The 21,412-nt window shown below is 36.6% G+C and overlaps 3 protein-coding genes across 5 annotated transcripts; all 3 read right to left on the bottom strand.

Annotated features, from left to right (window-relative positions):
• Positions 1-3,306: 3,306 nt before the first annotated feature.
• LOC112185126 (phosphoglycerate kinase, cytosolic-like) lies at positions 3,307-3,778 on the bottom strand. The gene is made up of 2 exons (XM_024323340.1): positions 3,665-3,778; positions 3,307-3,528 (listed from the first exon to the last, which is right to left on the bottom strand). Exons 1-2 carry the CDS (start codon positions 3,776-3,778, stop codon positions 3,307-3,309), a joined length of 336 nt encoding a protein of 111 aa, XP_024179108.1.
• Positions 3,779-12,396: 8,618 nt separating this feature from the next.
• LOC112185125 (amino acid transporter AVT6A) lies at positions 12,397-15,149 on the bottom strand. 3 transcript variants are annotated; one of them, XM_024323339.2, is made up of 6 exons: positions 14,494-15,149; positions 14,224-14,379; positions 13,908-14,111; positions 13,254-13,719; positions 13,013-13,153; positions 12,398-12,829 (listed from the first exon to the last, which is right to left on the bottom strand). In XM_024323339.2, exons 1-5 carry the CDS (start codon positions 14,891-14,893, stop codon positions 13,036-13,038), a joined length of 1,344 nt encoding a protein of 447 aa, XP_024179107.1. In that variant the 5' UTR covers positions 14,894-15,149; the 3' UTR covers positions 12,398-12,829; positions 13,013-13,035. The 3 variants fall into 3 exon arrangements, with proteins under 3 accessions (XP_040371576.1, XP_024179107.1, XP_040371575.1); XM_040515641.1 differs by having other exon boundaries at positions 12,398-12,717; XM_040515642.1 differs by lacking the exon at positions 13,908-14,111 and having other exon boundaries at positions 12,397-12,829.
• Positions 15,150-16,136: 987 nt separating this feature from the next.
• LOC112187767 (WPP domain-interacting tail-anchored protein 1) lies at positions 16,137-20,529 on the bottom strand. The gene is made up of 5 exons (XM_024326683.2): positions 20,369-20,529; positions 19,340-19,935; positions 17,962-19,028; positions 16,867-17,055; positions 16,137-16,536 (listed from the first exon to the last, which is right to left on the bottom strand). Exons 1-5 carry the CDS (start codon positions 20,512-20,514, stop codon positions 16,363-16,365), a joined length of 2,172 nt encoding a protein of 723 aa, XP_024182451.2. The 5' UTR covers positions 20,515-20,529; the 3' UTR covers positions 16,137-16,362.
• Between the last annotated feature and the right edge of the window lie 883 nt (positions 20,530-21,412).

The following is a 21,412-nucleotide window of genomic DNA, read 5'->3' as shown; positions in this document are numbered from 1 at the left end:
TCAAATGAGTACACCATTTCAAGGGTTTTTCACAAGGAATCCAATGGAATAAGTCATGTAGTCCAAATCAGAGTGATATAGTCCAGAAATGGTGAAGAACCATAACAGTGCAGAAACCGATATTTTTAATACTGTCCTTTGATATCTAAGTCTTTACGTATAGTATAAAATTACCATTAATTCTCAAACTTTCCAGATCACAAGTAGAGGTCCTAAGCTTCAAATTGATATAAAGTTTGTAGAGAATGGTTAAGAAATGAGGGAGATATGAATTTTTGAAGTTGTGATGGCTGCATGAGATTTCCAGCAAGTTTAAAAGTTGAAAACTTTGATTAGGCATAACTTCTTCACTTCTTAACCTTTTTTAGTGATTCAAAAGCCTAAATTGAAGAACTTTTGATGAGGAATTTAATACTGTAAATAGTTTTGACAAAACAGATTTTGTTATATACGAAAATACTGGTTTGCAGCAAAGAAGATCCTTTTCCATCTTATCATTGATTATGTAGTTTGATAAATTTTAAAGACAAAAAAACATAAAAATGTATTCATGTACTTACTTAAGGAAATCAGGGGTGAGGTGAAGATTTTGGTCTTGAATTCAAGCTTGGACTTCTTTAAGAAAAACAAAGGGAGCTTCTAAGGAGAAAAAGGATGAAGGATTTGTGTGGGAATCTTGAGTTTTCTCTACAACTAAGGGAGTGTTTGATCAATTTTGCATTTGATCTTCAAGCTTGTAAGAAGTATGATCAGATCATATGCTTAAATAGGCTAGAATTAAGCATAAAATAAGTAAGTGGCAAATTATTATAAAGTTAGTGACTAATTACTATTTAGGTTAAATGATTAAAAGGATAAAATAAAATTAAAAAAAAATAAAAAGAAAGAAAGCATAAATCCACTTGCTAAATATATATGTATATATATATATATATATGCATATATATATATATATATATGTATGTACACATACACATCCATATGCACATTTACCCAATTAATAAGTAAAGAACTTTAGTAAAAAAAAAATTACAATAATTAGTACCAAAATGACATGCATCACAAAAATAACATAGATGAGAGTTTTAAGCTCAATAACAAAGATTTTTCAAATATAGTTAATAATATAGTGTTCTATAGTTGGCACTAATTTTCGGGTTAGGGAGCTTCTATTCATACCTCCTAAATTGGTATTTGGACCTCTCATTCTAAAATTTATACAAAACTTTCAATCTTGCCCTTTTTTTATCGACACAATTTTTTCCAATACAAATTTACTAGTGATATCTTTTTTTTCATTACTTAAAACTCATATCATAGCCATGACTTAACACAATTTACCTTGTAAGTTTGGATACTCTTATGAACCTCCTTCTATTTCTTAATAAATTGTACAATTTACAATACCACAGGAGGACTATTATCAAAATCAATTTCCCTAAACCCAAATCAGGCTAGCAACATAGTCTACTCTAGCAAAAAAAAAAAAAAACATAAAAAAAGACCAAGATAACAATTAACGATCAACTCCATGAAGTGAAGCAATTAAGCAAAACTAGAAAGAAACAAAAAGAATAGGAAATAGAAATTGCTTTTCGATCATTATTTTCTCGATTGTTCTTCTCTATATTTTTTGTCTTTTATTTCATTTTGCAATCTTTAACATTCTACCTTAATCAAAGTTGCCCAATAATCCTCATGTATGACTATAAGAGAATGAGGGAGGGGAAGAGGCCGGGGAGAAGAGAAGGTGCAGATTTTATTTAATTTTTTTAATCTTTCATTTTGTTCATTTTTTAGAAGGGCAAAGTTGGATTTAAAAACTTCCAAAAATTGTTGGAGGTCCAAATACCATTTTAAGAGGTATGAATAGAACTTCCCTTCGGGTTGTTACATATGCCATATTATTTTAAAACTCTTTAGACTCTGATATGAATGAACTGACCCTCGAAATTAAACTACATGTTAAACTGCAGTTAAATGATATTATTAAAGTGAAACTAATATATAAAAAAGTTGGATATTTTACAATTTATTACAAGAAACTTATTCCTATAAGGTGACTACTGAATATATACGTAATCCCCTATTAATCATAATAATGACTCACACGTCAAAGCTTAAAGTTGGGGCATCATCCATTGGTTCAACAATTTTTTTTTTTTTGACGTAATTTCATAAAATGAATGGCAGAATACGAAGTGGCAGTTCAAGAAAAATTCTATCACGTGATCCTATTGAACATACTGCACAATCCCTGATTTCCTTTACATATTCCCATCACTCATACATGATTCAGCTCCATTTTTTTTTTTTCGTTAAGCTGTTAGGCTCCCCAAACCATGCATGCTTAGTGCACTCTGGATCATTACATTGTTCCAAAATAGATCCAACCCAATTCTGTGCCTTGCAAAATGGTTCAAACAGCACTTAATCAAATGTACCCTATAAAGCGAAGCCTCTACAAGTTCAGCTCTGTTACTTGATCCATTATGGTTGACAAACCAACCATCTATTCCAAAACAGATCCAACCCAATTCCGTGCCTTGCAAAATGGTCCAAACAGCACTTAATCAAATGTACCCTATAAAGCGAAGCCTCTACAAGTTCAGCTCTGTTACTTGATCCATTATGGTTGACAAACCAACCATCTACAGTTAAAAATAAAATAAAAGAACTAGAAAAACATCATCTTACTGTTGAATATATTTGTAAAATTTTGATTGCTTCTACTTTGTATTTGAACAAAATATAATCGAAACCACAACTTGTTGATTTGATTAATTTGCAGTAGCAAATGAAGCATGAACATATCAACTTAACCCAGCAAACTTGTGTACTTGAGTTTCTGAACTTGTTCATTTTTTTACATCAACCAACACTTCCCTTATATAGGGTACAAGATTAACCTACAAAATATCTAAGAATAAAAGCATATTAAACTAGATTAAAAAGCACTTTAGATACAAAATATCTAGCTTAATTTGAGTGGAGCAAATAGTAATGCAAGTTGCTGTAAAATATCTTTCACCGCAGCAAGTTTCGCTACAGCGAACAGACTCAACCTTCGTGAACAGACTTAGTTATTTTGCGAACTGTTATTCACGAATACTATTTCTCAGCGAACTCGCGACTTACTTTTCCCCACAGTGACTTCATCTAGCGAACAAACTTTTAGCGAACATCGCGACTAACTTACTTCGCGAACTTTTCTCCTCAGTGACCTTATCTCGCGAACGCACTCATCTCGCGAACGCACTTTAGGTAACATTAGCAGATGAAGCAGGAAAGCATTAATTCTACCACTTACACATCATCAAGAGCAAGGATTCCAGGGAGGGCTTTCCCTTCAAGAAGCTCCAAGCTTGAACCATCTCCTGTTGAAACGTGTCTCATTATGCTAGCAAAGCCAACCTTCTTCACAGCAGCAACAGTGTCACCACCTCGAACAATAGTCATAACTTTCTTGTTACTTAGCTCTACAAGCTTCTCAGCAATCGCCACAATACTAGCAGCAAACTTTTCAAACTAGATCAGACCCATTGGTCCAATCCAGATGACAGAATAAGCATTGTCTAGAGCTGTATTGAAACTTTTAATCGAATACGGTCTGATATCAAATCCCATCCAATCAATCATCTAGAATGGCAGACATTAACACCACCGCACTATTGGCATCAGCAGCAAACATATTTGCTATAACCACATCCTCTGGGAGCAGAACACGAACTCCTTTACTCTTTGCCTTCTCCATAAGTGAATTTGCAGCATCTAGCATGTTTTTCTTAGATTCAAATGGGCTTGGGCGTTTGTCAAGGCTGCTTTGGCAGACTTGACTTTAGTCTTGGGCAGGATTTGGATCCGTATTTGGGATCTTGGTAGCTTACAAATCCTGATCTTGGATTCGAGACAGCTGCCCATATTGATCTGGTATTGGTTCTAGTTCTTAGGAGTTCGTTTGCTAATTTTCGAGTTTCTGACACCCTCGGTTACAAAACATTAAATATTTTGTAATTCTATATTTGTTCAATTATATGGAATATGAATTGTTGGCATGATTCGTATGTCGTTGTATGAAGAATTTGGTTTCAAATGAGTTTATTTTCGAAACAAATGTTATTTTGGGGGGGGGGGAGGGGTCACTAAAATCGAAATTTGGGAATTTGGGAAAACTTCATATACTTACATACGGAATTTGGGAAAACTTCCTTCACGAAAGTTGCAGAGCTTGTCGATACGAGTTCTTGCATATGCGAAACACATGAATCGGAGTTCGTACGAAGAAGTTATCGCGTTCGGAAAAGTTCCCAGTTTGGGTATATATACCTAGCTATTTTTGGGAATTTCCAAAAATAGCTAGGGTTTCCTTTTTTTGGCAGCCGCACACTCTCTCTCTCTCCCTCTCTCTCTCCCTCCCGAGCCGAAAACAGAGCAAGGAGTCTCCGGCTCCGTTCTCCCTCGTCCGGCCACCAAACCACCTCCCACGGCTTCGTCTCGTCCTTTCGCAGCTGCCAATGGCAGCCTTGTGCCGCGGCACGGCCTGTAGCGGCGGCGAGAGCACATTTTCAGTTAGAGGTCGATTGGGTTCCAATCTAGATTTCTCCTAGCTCCGGCCACCAAAACTCAAGTTTCTTGACTTGTTGAACTCGCCTCAAGCTCTTGATCACACTCCAAGAAGAACCGGACCCAAAGCGATCGATTTCACGTTGAACGGAGGCTCGTCGGAAAACTGGAAATATTCTGGCCGAACCGACTGATTTTAGGTATTTTTGATATCTTTCCGTCGTTTTCTGACTTCATGCTATTTATGAAAGTTACTCAAAATGATGAAACAAATGGGAGCAGCTCGGCCCCAACGCCATTGGCGGTGGCAAGCGGCGGCTCTGCCACTAACTCCGGTGGCCTTTTTCGGCCACCTTCGGGGGTCCCAAGGGTAGTTTCTGCCCATTTTTATGTTCTTCATGTTGATATGACCATTATGATATGTGGCATGTGAATTTTAGAGATCGTATTAAGTTATGAATTTTACAATTTCGATCAATTTCGATCGATTTCGATCGTTCGATTTGTGATCTGTGATGATCGGACCGTCCGTTAGACTTGTAGTTTGATATAATGTTCGTAGGACTGTCCCGATGATTTTGTGTGGTCACGGGTGAAGATCCGACCGTTAGATCTTCATATAAATGCATTTTTGAATTGTACGCTAAGTTAATTATCCTATTTGGTTAGGTGATTGACGGTTTGAGTTGGCGGACGATTGTGAACCATATTTTAAGTTATTAACAAGACGCAGCGGGATTGGAGGTGAGTAAATCTCACATGGTTCATTTACAAACCGAATTTCCTTATTGCACAATTAATTGTTATGTGTGAGAAAATAATTTTAAGAAAATGAGATTTAAAGTATATAAGAAAATTGACAACGCTAAAAGTGAGCGCGCAATTTAACCTTGAAAATGTCATCGTTAGTATACGGTAAATAGAGATCGTTCTAACCGGAGATTGAGGGTACACCTGTCATTGCAAAACAAATAAAGAATTAAAATAAATACAAAGTATAATATTTACAAAAATATATACAAATAACGAAAAGGGGGGTTTAAGAATTAAGGTTTCAAAAATTAAACTAAATAAAATAAACAAAATACAAAAACACATGTACAAGAATGAAAGTAAGAAACAAAGATCAAAACCAATTCCATATAATCAAACTGTATTCAAATCCTACAATTGATCGTTTAAGTCATGAGAAAGAAGTTGATCATGTAAAACATTTGAAGCAAATGATTTTCCATATTTTACTTTCCTTTACTAATTAATCTAAGTGAAAGCACCAAGATCAATCCTATTAATCATGCAATCAAAGTCTAGAAAGTTAGCTAATCAAAACATGTTCAATGCAATACACATAGAGAAATGTTATCAACTTAAGTGCACAACCTAGTATGAATAAGTTCATCTATTTGCAATCATTTTCAATTGAATTCGATTTTTGTCCAAAACCTTTACTACTTTTGATTTAAGTTCACAAAACTATTAGGTGAATCATTAACTTAAATCTATCACCAATTATACATAAACCCTAAAAGTTTCGAACCAATTAGAATAAAGATATAAAAGATATCAATCAAGTAAATTCAATTAAACAATCTCACAAAAGCAACTTAGAATCACAAGGGTAGGAATCGAAAACTTTATTTAATCATAAGAATTGGGCTTAAACTTTGCCCTAAATGTTATATGTTCTAGAACAAAATCATACGAATTCAAATAAGGAAAACCAAAAGAGGTTACAAGGAAAAATGTTGAATTACACCGTGAATAGAGATGGTGATGAAGAACTTGAATGTTTGAACTATTGAATCTTGAAAGCAAGCTTCAAAAATCACGGCTTCAAGGTGGATTATGGAGGGATGCTCACGGTTTCTTCTTCCTTCTTCCTCCCTTACTTGAAATCGCAGAAGATGAACTAGAGAATGAAGAGAGCTTTGACGTTTTTGTGGAATTTTCTGAATGAAGAGGTTGGTGTAAAACGTCAAGCTAGGGGGAGTATATATAGGGCATGTGAACTTGGTCTCCAAGCTTCATGAATCTTCTTTTATTTTCCCAAAGATTTATTTAATAATTCCACACAGCTTCGACCAATCACGTAGCGCCATGTCAACTTTGTTGTGTCACCTAACCAATCAAAAGCCTTCAAAATAAGTCCCTAATATATTGTTGCCGAAATATATATGGATTTAATCTGATTTTCTTCTTTATTTTCAGCCAAATATCAAGGAATGAACCTAGACAATGAATTTGGACACATTTTGAACCTTTTCTCCCTTAAAACTTTCCATGGCCTTATCTTTAACGTCTCCCCTTGATTTTCTCTTGATTTTCATGACAAAATGCAGATTTTATTTCTTATTTTCGTCCAAAATATATTGAGGGGATTTAGGAACGAATCTGGACTTGTTTTGAGCTTTTTCTTATTGCACAATCCCTTGAAACTCTCCATATAATATCTCCAACGTTCTATCTTGATTTCTTCTTGATTTTTCACATTATCTTCATGATTTCCCATGGAAAAATAGATTTAATTCCTAAAAATATCTTCCTTACGTCCAACAACCCAAAATCACTTGGGCTTTTCACCTTTTTGCCGAAATCCATAATTAATCTAGAAGATTTTTGGGCCTCCATGTGTCATCTTCAAGCCATGATGTCTCCTAGTGCCTCCAGGAATCTTCTCCCAACGCCATTTTTCTTCATTATTTCGACCATACTTCCTAGTTGGCTTAGGAGTCATGCTTTGTCAAAGTTTCATTTTCTGAATAGGATTCCTGGTTGAAACAAGATTTCCTGGCTGGACCAGGAAAACTTCATATCCTCATTTCAACTCATTTTTGTAGCCCTTGTGCCTTGTCTCAGCTCTCTCCAACGTTTCCTAGCTTTTCTTTCTCTTTTTGAGCTCATTTCAGCTTTGTTTGCTCCATGGACTTGAAAATAGAAACTATTACTAAAAATAGTAACTTTCCTAAACAAGAAGGATTCATTTAAGGAAATAACTAAGTAAATATGAGGAAATAACAATTAAAACGTCGCATAAAAATGCTCCTATCAAAAATGAATTTCTTGGTTTTACTACATGTGAACTATAGTTGGTATTAGTGGTCATTCCTGAGTAGATGATTACGTGTGTGTGTGTGTATATATATATATATATATATATATATATTTACGTGATTTTATACGGAATGGTGTGACATTGAAATATGTGGATTTTTGATGATTTCGTTTATATACTTGAATGAAAGATTTATTTGCCATGAATATTATGATAATTGGTATTGTTGTGAGTATGATTTGGGTGGAGACGTGATATTGTGAATCGGGTAGGATTCTATTTATATTTTATTTTGCGGACTGAAATGTCCAAAGTTCGATGGTTATAATAACCAGAGTGTTTTGTTCTTAGGGCAGAAATGTCCAAAGTTCGACGGTTATCATTGTGATAAATAAAGTATTTTTGTTCTGCGGGCAGAAATGCCCAAAGTCCGACGGTTATAGTATTAACTGAAGTATATTGGATGCTTGCACCTGGGCCAAGGTGAGAGGTAACGATTCAGATAGAGCTCTAGTCTGTTGTGGGAATACGGTCATGGTGGTAACTAGGTTATTGCATTGTGAGTACTTTGTGCCACGTGAGTTGTGTTGGTGATTAAATTGTTGGGGTTGTTGTGTGTGTTCGGATTGTTGGATTGATTTACTTGAATTAAAAGAATTGTGATTTAATACATCAATCGTTCATTTTTTATTTACTCACAGGAGCTTTCAGAAAGTTTATCGGGTTTTGTGTTGTTGCAATCCCGGTATACTATTCAAACGAGCTGAGTAGGGCAGCAGGGAGACCAGCACTTAGTCTATTTTGGTGTGTTTTATAGACTTTTATGAGCGTAACATTTTATCTATGTTGGTATTGTAATAATTGACTCGAGAGATAGTTTGCTACGTGGTTTGTATTATGGTTTGTGAGACATTGATTAAGAAAAAAAAATTCAGGATGTTATTTGCATTGGTTATTATTCATGTTTCGGATTTGAATTTGTTATTCAAAATTCAGGGCGTGACATGCAGCCCCTCCAATCCTCGTCGAAGAAGACTCAACCATCGTTCCAACCTATCATGCAGGTCTGGATCAACCTCACCTTGTACCGATTAAGTGATAACGCCTCCTGATCGATCAGGTCTGGGCACGCCCCAAACGAGAATTTATGTTTCGAGGCCCAAATCACAGCGGGAAGCCCAAGTTTGTGCTTCATATTTCAACTTAATATGGACAAATGGCTTGACGTGAGTGGTTGGAATGAAGAGCCAATAGGAAAACTCCACTTAAGCACGCTAACCATAATTATTTTAGGTTTTGGATTTCCTACACAACAAAAAAGATGAAGGCAACCTCTCTCTCTCTCCTTGCACATAAACCCTATCTATACAAGTTGTTAACCCATCCAAGTGAATAACCTTCATTTCATGTGCTAGACACCCACCACCACCACCCCCCCCCCCCCCCCCCCCCCAACCCCAAAGGTGATTATCAATTGATTGATATATATAAGTATATAAGTGTAATAAAATGATCAATAACAATAAGAATAAACTAATACAAATCAGATTTATTGAAGCAAGCGCATAATTTAACCCTGAAATGTCGTTAGTAATATAAGTAAGTAGGGATCGTTCTATTCCGGGGATTGAGGGTACACCTGTCATTGTCAAACAATTAAACAATTAAAATTAAAACAAAGTATAATATTAACAAATATATTCACAACTATAAACATTATTTACGAAAAAAGGGGGATTTTGTTTTTGGATTTTCGAAAATAAAACTACGTTAACAAAATAATTAAAATGCAAAAACATAAAAATATGAGTGGAATGAGAGAACAAAGATCAAAATCGAAACATATGATTAAAATTGATTCAAACCCTAATATTGTTCATCTAAGTCATGAGAAAGGAGTTGATCATGTGAAACGTTAAAAGCAAACAATTTCCCATATTTTACTTTTCAATGCTAATTAACCTAAGCGAAAGCACCTAGATCAATCCTATCAAACATGCATTCAAGCACTAGAAAGCTAGTTAATCATAACATGTTTAATGCATTACACATAGAGAAAGGCTATCAACTCAAGTGTACAACTTAGTATGGAAAAGTCCACCTAATTGCAATCCTTGTTAATTAAATTCGATCTTTGTACAAAACCTTTACTACTTTGATTCAAGTTTACACAAAACGAAAAGTCGATTTCATGTTCTTAAACCTCGCAACAATTATGCAAAAACCCTATAAGTGTCGACCCAAATAAGATTAATACACAAAGGATATCTATAACGCAAATTTAATTAAGCAAACCCACATAAGCAACTCTCGAAGAACAATGATATGAATCTGAAAATATCAATTAATCATAAAAATTCCAGAAATAATACTTTGTTCATACATATATGTCAACTAGAACAAAACCAACGAAATCAAAGCAAAGGTTACAAAGGAGAATCAGATTACACCGTGAGATGGAGATGAGATGAACGAATTGAGGATGTAGTCTCTTGAATCTGGAAAGCAAGCTTCAAGGATGATGATGGAGGATGATGCTCACGGCAATTCTTCTTCTCCCTTGGCCTTGCTTGAACTCGTGGCTTGCTCTAGAGGGTGGAAAGGAAAATTGAAAGGAAATGGAGAGACAAAGAAGATGGAATAGATGAAGGAATGTGTGTTATGGATTCAGAAATTGGTCATTGAGAGTGAGAGGAGAATGTGTTTAAATAGGGAAGAAAAAGAAGAGTGAAATGATGAGATGAAGAAAAATAATGAAAATGGAGTATGAGAGTGGTTTGTAAAATATGTAAAAGATGAGGTAATAATGAAAGCAAAGCATGAAGGTGAAGAAATGTGGAAGTGATGATGATCTTTTAGAGTAGAAAAATGTATCCAAGGAAAAAGAAATGCTTTCTTCATGTGGGTAGGAAACATGAACATGTGGTGTTGAGCTGTTTTCAGGTCAGTTTCTGCCCCTTTATTCCTTCAATTATTTCTCCATCAAAACTTCATATTGGGCCTCCGATTTCTTCATATCAAATGTTCCTCTATGAGTGTAGATCATCCTGATAAATTTTCAGAGCTTCAATCCATGTGGTTGGGCCAGAAATTCTGCTGGACTCCTCACAGGTCTAGTTTTCCAGTTTTGCTTCTGCAGAAAATTGGACTAATTGTTTGAAGGTCTTCCACTTCTATCTGGATCTTGCACTCTTCATATGAAATGTTCATTTGGGTGTCTAGAATGGATCTGAAAGGTTTCAGCTCATTTGAAGTTCATTTGGTCAGGCGGCCGCTCCTTCTTCTTTGCTTGGCTTGGTTTCTCCTAGCCGGAGTAGGAATATGTGCAAAATTGATCTTTTAGTACATTTCCATTTTTCTCCATCATTTCCAGGTAATTATGGACCTAACGCTCATTTCACCTTCATCTACTCCAATGTACCTAAAAATAGAAATTGAATTAAAAATCGATTCAGTTAAGGAATTAACTAAGTAAAATGTGAGGAATTAACTATTAAAATATCACATTAAAATGCGCCTATCATTTATTAAAGGCGTTCTTTGAATTGATTCTATTTTTTCGGATTCATTAAAGGCATTCTTTGAATTGATTCTATTTTTTTGAATGGATGGTTATGTATGGTTTTTGTCTTTTTCAAATTTATTGTTGAGTTATGCATTTTCAACCGTAACTACCTGCAGTAGGGAACAACACAGGTTAACAAAGACCAACCACAACAAGACAATATTGAACTTAGAGGAAAAAAAATGTGCACAAGAATAATGAACAGAATGGAAAGCTAGAAAGCAAAAAACGCACCAAGCCAGAAATATATGAGTTCTTCGATCGCTCTCAGCTGCTTATCAGGCTTTCTCACAATCACACTCATAGCGAGCTCAGCTTGTGTTTTGCATTGAAGGGTTTAGCAGCTCACTCACATTTATAGGCTTATAGCACTGTGAGTGCCAATTGTGGGCTTAGCTTCGGACCAACCGAAGCTGAACCCGAGCCTGGATCTGCCCGGAAATCCATGCTAAATTGCTATCACATATCTGGAGTTCATTTCACAAAGGCAGTTGGAGAAATGGATGCGCAAATTTTGAGTCCTTTTCTGATACAATATGAACGTTTTATGCAAACAGTGCGAGTGCTTTGCTTTTTGGTCTGTTTTTGTTGCTTCCTGGGTTTGTTTACATATTTGACGATTATAGAAGGTTGGATTGTTTTTAAATTTTATGCTGTCATTATAAAGGTCGCTACATCACATTTGATGAGTCGTTTTACAATTTATTCTAACTGTGTCCACAGGGTATGTACGAATGTGCGACCACAACTTTGTTATGGATACTCTAAATGTTTTAATGATTTGATTGAAGAAGAATTCCATGGAGCAGGAAAAATTAGGTTTGGAAGACTTGATGGAGGGTTTATTTACTGGAGGAGAAGATGGATCCAGATAAAGCAGTTTGTTCTACTTGCCTGGTTTCCTACTTCAACTAGGAAAGCCAGTTCGACACTTGCCGCAACTATCCCAACTGCTACTTGCAGCTGCTGTTTTCTCCACTCATTTAGCTTGATATTTTGCAAGGTAAAGTACAATTAACTCTAGTTAATTAGCTTCTGTTTTGGTTAGGTAGGTGTAATCTTTGCTACTATCAGTACTATGTAAGCTTAAGTTCATTGTTATTAAAGAGCAGTTATCACTAGGTTGGAAACTCAAGTCCACAAGTTTGCTGAGTTTTTGTTCATTTGTTCATGCTTCAAATTGCTACTGCAGTTTATCAATCAAACATCCATGTGTGTTATTGATTGTAGTTTGTTATATACAAATTGAAGCTCAAATTCTAACATATATCTTGTATCTGCGTATGTATGTTGATAGGAATAGAAACCTTTACAAACATTGTCATGTTCAACACTCGTAGAAAAAAGTGGTTAAAGACAGTTGAAAAGGCTCCAATTATGAGTGATCACTTCTCCACATTTGTGCTCCCATGTAGGCCGACACCAATTCCTATACTACCAGCACATCCGCAGTCTAGTCCCTGCCGACCCCAAGCTCTCAAGCTCCCTGGTTCCAACATGCACCGCACCCCAGTGTCTTATAAGGCTGGTTCTATCACTGAAGCAGCCAAGACAAAGTGATGACTATGGAGCCCTCCAAGCTGGAACTCATACTCAAAAGAGAAGACATTGCTAACCTACATAGGAAACTCGACAAGTGCCAAGGGGAACTTGACAAAAAGCTAGGTGGAGAATATGGAAGTTATCTTGAAGGTGAAGCGGAGGAGAACATGATACTGAATTTCAGTTGCAAAATTTTTGATTATATGCATGCAATACTTTGTAAGTGAAGAAGTTCTAACAATCCATAACTCAACATTGAATACTACATATGATGAAATATTGAATGTCACCTCTTTTGTCTTTGTTATTTCGTTTATGACAACAATGAGCTCAGATTGCTATATATAGCCATCAGGTTTGCAAATACAGCAAGAACGATCATGGAAACTGACACTATCTTGTCCTTGGTAGTTGCTATACAATGAGGGTCCCTGAAACACCAAATTAGGAGACGATATCATACTATTATGGAAACAAGACAGATATCACCTGGAAGATCTATTCAACAAAATTTAGTGAAAGGGATCTCACTTGAGAGTAATGGAAGCAGGAAACACAAATGCAAGTAAACCTCCCAGGGTTGCTCCAGAGAACTCGAAAGCTACCCAAATGTTGGGTATGAATATTGCACCCACAAGGGAAATAAACACAAGCCCTATACTTTCCAACACAAATCTCTTCTTGTCTAAAGTCAGAGGTCTTGCAGTGGGGAAAAGGAGGCCGTCCAAGTTGAGTCGCAGAGGTAAGAATATGGTGGGAAAAACTAGTATGACATGCGCGGCATAGCTAATGCGAATAATGTCATTGAACAGCCAGCTGTAGGGAATGCCAAGATCAGTGTCAAAGTTGGACAGTAAGTCGGAGATAGTTGATTCACCGAAAAGGAGGAACCCAAAAATTCCTGTCATTACATAGACAACTGCACATAGAGAAAGTGAACTGTGTACCACAGCTTGCATTTGGGAAGAATCTCCAAGCTCATTCTGTATTGTGTGGACTGAAAATAAACAACTTGATCAATATTCTCTGAATGAAAATAATCCAAACATTCAATGCAAATTCTGGTGTATCCATGAATGTTTTGCAAGAAAACTCCTATAAAATATTAACCAAGTAAAGAGGCAGAACAGGCTAAATAGCATTCAAGGACTTGTATGGAAAGAGAAGATCAACATGCTTGAATACCATTGTAGTGGCAAATGTATGCAAAAACAATCACAGGGACAGCAGTGAAGATCTTAAAGAATGATGTCGAATCTGTCACATTTGGAAACCATTTTGGCCTCTCTATGCTTCCATCCACTAATTTGTAAACTGTGACACCAACCACAACAAAAAGAAACACGAGAGCCAATCCAACTGATATAAGAGATATATATCTTGCCGAATCTGCAACCAAATATAGAAGGAATATATTATATATACGAGGCTAGCTTATGCAGAAACAAGCTAGGGTCATTACTAACTAGTATATTGAAACATCAAGGAAACATTTACCAACCGATGCGCTCAAAGAACATCAATGGAAAAAATATGATGACAGTTACAGCAACAAGAACGAAGGCGCGGCCAGTCCACCAATGCTCTCCAAACCACCCTTCCAAAATGCCGGTGTGGTGAACTCCATGCAAGCTGGTTGATCCAGAAAGCACATCCTCTAGTTGAGGAAGTTAAACAAATATCATATGAGCATTAACACATACAATACAAAACTATGATTTGGAATGCAGTAACAAATTTTAACAAAGACCAAAAAGCATTGGGGTTATACCAATTATGATCATATACACAATGAGAGAACCAGTGCTGTAAATAACAATGGTGATCTGAAGTACAGACTTCCCAATCCTTCCATATGCATGAGCCATGACATCACCATAGGAAACTGCAGACCCTTCCTTGCTGAACCTCAACAACAACTCAACCGATGCCTGGATTATGAATGATACTAGGATGATCAACACGACCCCCGGAATGAGTCCCAACAATTTGAGGGTTGCAGGCAGGCTCATGATTCCGGAACCGACAATGGTGCATGTCAAATTGAACACACAACCATAGAAGGATGCTCCAGAATACTTCTCACTCCTGGCCTCATCTTCATCTCCATGTTGAGTCTTTCGTAACAAAGGGGCTCTCTCATCGGAGTTTCGTTTGCTTTCAGAAGTCATATTTCAATGAAACAAATGAAATATAGAAGTATCTGCTGGGATTTTACGGCAAAATATGGGGTTTGATACTGGTTTCGAACTTCAACATGGATTCATATACTCCAATTAAATTGCCTACGTACCAATAATTGAGAAACACATACAAATTCGAGTTAGAAAGGTAGTAGCATGCACAAATAAGATGAGTGAGATCCATACTTGTCTAAGATTGGCTCATACTTTTCCTTTCGTTTGTTTGTTTGACCATATTAACGAATCACCGAAACATCAGTTGATGTAAACACGACAAAAGAAAATAAGTTTGTTATAATAAACGACCACAGCCAAAACTGTCACTTAAAATTTCCAATAACCAAATTTTACCTGATTTTTCTAGGTGAAAAAGTATTTCGGATGATGTTGATCTCTTTTAGTGACTATGTAGACGTATTAGATTCAAATACAAACATGTATGAGAGAAAAGGCCACCCTGCAATCTTGTTATGATGACAGGCCAGATAGAGATGTGGTTACTTGGATTTTGTTGATTTTGTGCGACTTGTATTTCAGAGGTCATCGGTTCGAGCAATGGTTGGATCATTTGTTAGACAACTTTAATTTGAATAGATTTCTAAAGTCATATTCCAATGGAACAAATGCAACAGAGAAGTATTGACTGGGATTTCACCACAAAATGTGGGGTTTGACACTGGTTTTGAACTTCAACATGGATTAATATACTCCAATTATATTGCCTACGTACCAATAATTGAGTAACTAACACATACAAGATGGGTGAGATGGATACTGGTCTAGATTGGATAACTTCCAATAAAATGCCTGGTGAAGAAGTGTACTTCGGATCCTGTTTCAGTGACCGTTTAGACAATTTAGACACAAATACAAACATGTATTAAGGATACCTTTCCTTCATCAGCTTCGTATGCCTTGCATAGCAAGCAATCCACAAGCAAAACAATAATGGGATTGGTTCCAAGTTTGAAGTATATTGTTTTTCTTGGTGCTTATTCAAAAACTTGCAAGAATATGAAAAGGAAGATTTTCCCGTGACAGAAAGTGGCAATAGTCTAGCACTCGAGATCACACTAAAGCTAGCTACATCTATTCAATTTGCGTTCCATAATTTGGTTTAGAAAATAAGAATTCTTTCTATTCCTTTCATTGATATTTTTTTCTCTTCTAGTTTTTGGTTTTCCTATTTTTCAACTTGAAAAAAAAAAAAAAAAGGGTATGTCTATCGACATCTAGAGAAGAAGGATCCCTCTGAAGATCAGGACATCAACTTTACTATCTCTTATGCAACTCTTATCTTAAGATACAACTATAGTAATGCTTGAGGGAATATAGGGACAACGACTAATACTCTCTTCCTTTTCTCTTTTCCTTTTCAAGATCTGCATAACTCTACACTGGTTTGTTGACGACGAAGCTACTGTAAAGCTCAATGATAGGAATCCCCTGCAGCAGCATCAAAATGGGCAGTGTTGTTGAGTAAAGAAATAAACTGCAGCTGAAATCAGTACAATGAGCATTGCCATAAGTACATGCTTAAAGTTCAGAACTCCTGCATCAACTCTCCTCACAGTATCAGCAGGTCCCTCTTCAGTCTCACCCATAGAAGCATTTTTTTGAGTCCTATCCAGCTGAAAAATACAAATAACCACGCAAATTTTAGAGACTATTGTAGTTGTCTTAGCTAGCTAGAAACCTCATCAGACCAAAGAACATGCAGAAAATGCGCAGAGAAAATGAAATTAGATGCCATGACATAAACGACATATCTGAAGCATGAGGCATAATGCTACATCAGAACAAAATAGAGGTATAATGGTATATAACATCGAAGGGCACCTAAACCTTATTATACTTCATTCACCGAAAAAATATAGATGACATACAAGATAATAAAACTAATAATCAAAGAGGAAAGCATGGCTAACACTAGAAGAAGTCAGGCTCGTGATAGAACAGACCTTAGAATTGCAAGCAGACAACTCATGAGCTTCCTCCCTACTTTCTGTTGTACCAGTAACCAAATCGTGCTTTGAGAGCATGAAGTCTTCACCATTTCCTCTATCATCATTGCGCATAACCACAGATGGACTATTGTTCATCTGTAACTTCAGAATCAGAGTTTTGTTCTCCATTGTCAAAGCAGTCATCTGCGCATTCAATCACCAGAAGATAGATGTTAAGAGTTGGGAAAGACATATTGTACTAAAGCACACTAACTGGCCCTCGCTTAGTTTCAATATGCTACAACTGAAAATCTGCATCTTTTTGTTGAGCTAGATTTATCAATTTTAAAGCAAACCTACATTGGCAGCTATGCAATGACAGTAAAGTACAGTAGGCAATGTAGAACCTTTCCATGTTTAGTAAAATAGACACTTCAGAATTGATTTTGTACTGATATTCCACCTAATCCTCAATTTGTAAAATAATAATAATAATAATAATAAACAAAAATACTGTCATAGCCTTCATGCATATCAACTTTGACCCTTCATACGCATAACCTTCACTGTTGCCACAGAAAGGTTTCAGAAAATTTCAAATCAGCAAAGGAAAAGAAAAATCTGGTGACTGGTTTTCAGATTACCTTTGTAGATAACTTTCTAGCATGGGATGATTTAAACCTAACACCTAACCTACCCGTGACAAGCTTCCACCTCACCGCCTGTCACCTCAAGTCCCCAAGGCAGCTACATGGTTACATATGGAGACGAATGTGAACAGATGATATGTAAACATATATGTACATGACTATGGAAACGCATGCACATATCATGATTTGTTATGTAATCCTCTAGCTATAAGAAGGCCCCTCTGTTGCACTGTAACCAGATGATACTCAGATGTAACGTTTTCATTCCTATTGAGTATTATAAAGTTGAGATTTGCATTTCTAACCTAAAACCTACATACTAAAAGAAAAAAGAATAACAATAAATATAAAATATAAAATAAAATCAGTCGCTCAGTCATATGACAACAGCAAAAGAAGATACATTTCTCACTTGAGAGTACCAAACTTGAATTTTAACAAGATATAAGATGGTAAAGACCTGCTTATGAAGGCGCTCTCTTTCAAAAGCAAGTTGTACAATCAAGTTTGTAATAACTTTTGACCGGAGTGCAATATCAGTTGCAGTAGCTACTTTTGCTTCCTCAGCTTGATGCAAAGCTGCCTCCACGCGTTTCAATCTACCAGTCAGAAAGCTTAGTTCCTCATTTAGTGCTGCATTAGATTCTGATATTAATACACACTTGTCCTCTACACTGTCAGCCCGACTTTCAGCTTTTGAAACCTTCTGCTTTAGATCCTTTATCACATTTTCCATGTCCCTGATAGTCGAATTCAACATGTTTTGTTTCTCCTGGCTAGCTTCAGCAGTTGCCACTGCATGCTGCAACCACATGTCAGATTCTGTTAACTGCGTCTTAAGAAGCCCGAGCTCTTCATTAAGTTCAGTGTTAGTCTCTGTTAATAATTTCAATTGGGCTTCAGCTTTTGATTCTTTCTCTTTCAGATCTGTAATAACATTTCCCATTTCACTGATTTCATCTTCAAGCGAACTCACCTTTTCGCTCAGAGTAAAGGCCTCAGAATTGGCAATAATTAACTTATCTTCAGCTTCCTTCAAGCTGTCTTTTAAGCTCTCTGTCTGTGCTTGAAAGAAGTCATTAAGTTTTGCATTGCTACTTTCAAGCTTCTGCAAAGAGCTTTGGTTGGATTTAAGGAGAGCATCCACCTTCAATTGTAGCTCAGCTTCTCGCTGAACTGAACCATTTAAATTAAACTGGAGAATCTGGAGTCTACCCAGTAGTTCCTTTGAAATACCCATCATGACCCCAGATGCATTATCTGCCTCTAACCACCTCTCCCAAACATCGGCTGCTTCATCCTCCATGCAATATGCCTCTTGTTCTGACGAGAGTAGTCTCAATTTCAGATCCTCTTCAACTTGTTTTGATTCAGTCAATTTCTTTTCAAGATCCATTTCTCTTGCCAAAGATTTCTCTAGCATCCTCAAAATATGTCTTTGCTGTTCAACAGTTTGCATTTTCATAAGTACATTCTTGCTTGAAAATATATCATCATCTAAATGGCCCACTCCTTTGTCGTTATTCGCTGTCAATATGCATGCATTAGAATGTAATAAAATCAAGAATTAAAGTCTCTACTATATCGACTTATGCACTGAAGGTGGTTAGAGAAACCTGCCTGGCCTATCACTATAAGTTTCCTGGCAACTCCATAATATGCATGTATCAGAATGAAATGAAAGTAACAGTAATACTCCCTGACAGTTCGACTTATGCACCAAAGGTGGTTATAAAACCTGCCTGGGCTACCATTATTAAAAAAACTGGCAACACCCATCACCATATACACAATAAGAATGAGAAGCTAATGATATTAAAATAACACTGGTAGCTTACAATTTTCTTCTCCATTGGAGCATGAAAAGGTCCTCTGGAACTTCAGAGATTGCATCCGGATTTCAGAGACCTGTTCTTGCAACTGCTCCAAAGATTGTTCAGAATCCTGCAGCTTTTCTTCCATTACTGCAAATGTTTCTCCCCAGTATGTGTATGAAGATAGTAGCTCCTGGGCAGCCGTGATCTCCATTTGAAGTAAAGCGATGAGCTTATCCAATTCACTCACCTCAGAGTCTAAAATTCCAGATAAGAGAGTGAACTCCAGAGCCCTCTCAGCAGAATCAACTGATGTCTGCTCTTCCTTGGATATAAAGGCCTCAAAGTCACTCTCCTTGGTTCCCACATGCATCATAAAACCTTTTAAATTAAGCAACTTCTCGGAAGCGCGTGCTAGATCCAATTCAACTCTGATTATAACCTCCCCCACATTTTGTAATTCTCCAATAACCACACCAGATGAGACCCTTTCAAGACCCTCCACTCTCTTCGACTCCACTACCGGGACCTCAACATTAACATCATTGCCAGAAACACTTGCTTCATGAGTACCATCATAATCCATTTTAACGATGCAACTATTCAAATGGTTCCGAAACCTGAACATCAACATAAAAAAAGAAAGAAAAGAAAGCACAGATAACTTACTCCATCGGTAAATATATAGAAACCAACCTTAACATTTGCAAATAAATGAATCAAGGTAAACATAAGCTGGCTTCTAATTTATAAATAACATCAAACAGAGCCAGTTTCCTACATAAATATGAAGTTAGAACATGCCATGTTCAATTCAGTTGAAGCCTCTATTGTTTAGGAAGGATTAAACATAAGAAACTTTGATTCATAAATTCGCTAGGCAACAAAGATATATCATATGACAGTTACTGTTTTTGGTTTCATGAATCAAACAACTATGATTGATTCAGACAAGGATCTCAGGTGAAATCAACATGCAAGATTCATTAATTACAGTGAAAAGATAGAAACCCAGATGAAATATGACATTGGGAAAGAGAAAGAAGACGAAACCTGTGAGAGAGAGAAAAAGTTGGTTTGGGATTGTTGTGTTGGTGTTGGAGAGAGCAAATGGATGAAAAAGACGGGACCTTTGAGACAAAAACCGTCTCCAGCTGAATCCTACTGTGACAAAACGGGTTGAGTCGGGTCGGTGGCATTCGAATATCGGGCTCGGGTCTATGGGTCTACGATCGGTTTTACCCGACCCGATAAAAGCCCAAAATATACTTCGAAGTTGAATAAAGGGTGGTGAGAAACCTAGGCCCATTTGAAGCTCGAGCTCATGCGGCTTAGATGAGAAGAAGACTAGAGCTGAATTAATTAGTCTATTATCGCATGATGCTAGTTTACTAATCTGTGGAGTGGAGCTAATATTTTTGATGTGCTGATACACTAATATACAGTGTGAAATGCAGAGGGTGAGCCTATTCTTGCAACCTCCAATCATTCAGGAACAGCTGATATGATGTTGTCACCATTGAGAACCTCGCTCTAAGAGCCTACTTGCGTGCTACTTGGATTCATGGCTAGCTTTTCAAACCTAGAGGTTGAAGGTGATTCCAAAATCTTGCTCGGCAATATATCCGTTCTTATTCTGATTCCTTGGAGAATCAAAACTTTGGGTACAAGACATGCTACAATTGGCAAATATGTTAAATTCAGTTAACTTCATACATGTAAAACGAGAAACAAACTTCTGTTTCAGATAAACTGAAGAGTGAATTGGTGAGTATTCCTCTCATATTGAGGGGGTTTATATAGGGTTACAAAGTAGTGTAAAATGCCCTACATACATTAGTATATTTGTTACTCAATTTCTCCACCTCTCAAGGTGCATACCATACAAACCACACATTCTCCACTTCTTAAGTGCATACTCCATGATATAGACATTTACCTATTTACTACAACACTCCCCCTTGGATATTTCATGTCAGTAGTATTGTCTTGGAGGTGCGCTTCTTAGTTGCCTCGTTAAAAACCTTGCCAAGTAATAAAACCCTGTGGGAAAAACAACCTTGGTCGAAGGAGAAAAAGAGCACAACGCGCGTTGAG

Source organism: Rosa chinensis, chromosome 2 (assembly GCF_002994745.2).
Source record: "Rosa chinensis cultivar Old Blush chromosome 2, RchiOBHm-V2, whole genome shotgun sequence".
Lineage (NCBI taxonomy): Eukaryota > Viridiplantae > Streptophyta > Magnoliopsida > Rosales > Rosaceae > Rosa > Rosa chinensis.
The sequence above is the reverse complement of the archived record's forward strand: the minus strand, read 5'-3'. Positions and strand labels throughout refer to the sequence as shown.

Bases quoted from the DNA above. Each gene is read 5' to 3' on its own strand.
- LOC112185126 (XM_024323340.1), bottom strand. From the start codon at position 3,778: ATGCTAGATGCTGCAAATTCACTTATGGAGAAGGCAAAGAGTAAAGGA. The intron at 3,529-3,664 runs GTGGTGTTAATG...GGTCTGATCTAG, and splicing joins CTGCTGATGCCAATAGTGCG to TTTGAAAAGTTTGCTGCTAG.
- LOC112185125 (XM_024323339.2), bottom strand. From the start codon at position 14,893: ATGACTTCTGAAAGCAAACGAAACTCCGATGAGAGAGCCCCTTTGTTA. The intron at 14,112-14,223 runs GTTGGTAAATGT...ATTTGGTTGCAG, and splicing joins GATGTTCTTTGAGCGCATCG to ATTCGGCAAGATATATATCT. The intron at 13,720-13,907 runs GTATTCAAGCAT...GTTTATTTTCAG, and splicing joins ATACATTTGCCACTACAATG to TCCACACAATACAGAATGAG.
- LOC112187767 (XM_024326683.2), bottom strand. From the start codon at position 20,514: ATGCCACCGACCCGACTCAACCCGTTTTGTCACAGTAGGATTCAGCTG. The intron at 19,936-20,368 runs GTTTCGTCTTCT...GTTGATGTTCAG, and splicing joins ACTTTTTCTCTCTCTCACAG to GTTTCGGAACCATTTGAATA. The intron at 16,537-16,866 runs GTCTGTTCTATC...TGTATTTTTCAG, and splicing joins TGTCTGCTTGCAATTCTAAG to CTGGATAGGACTCAAAAAAA.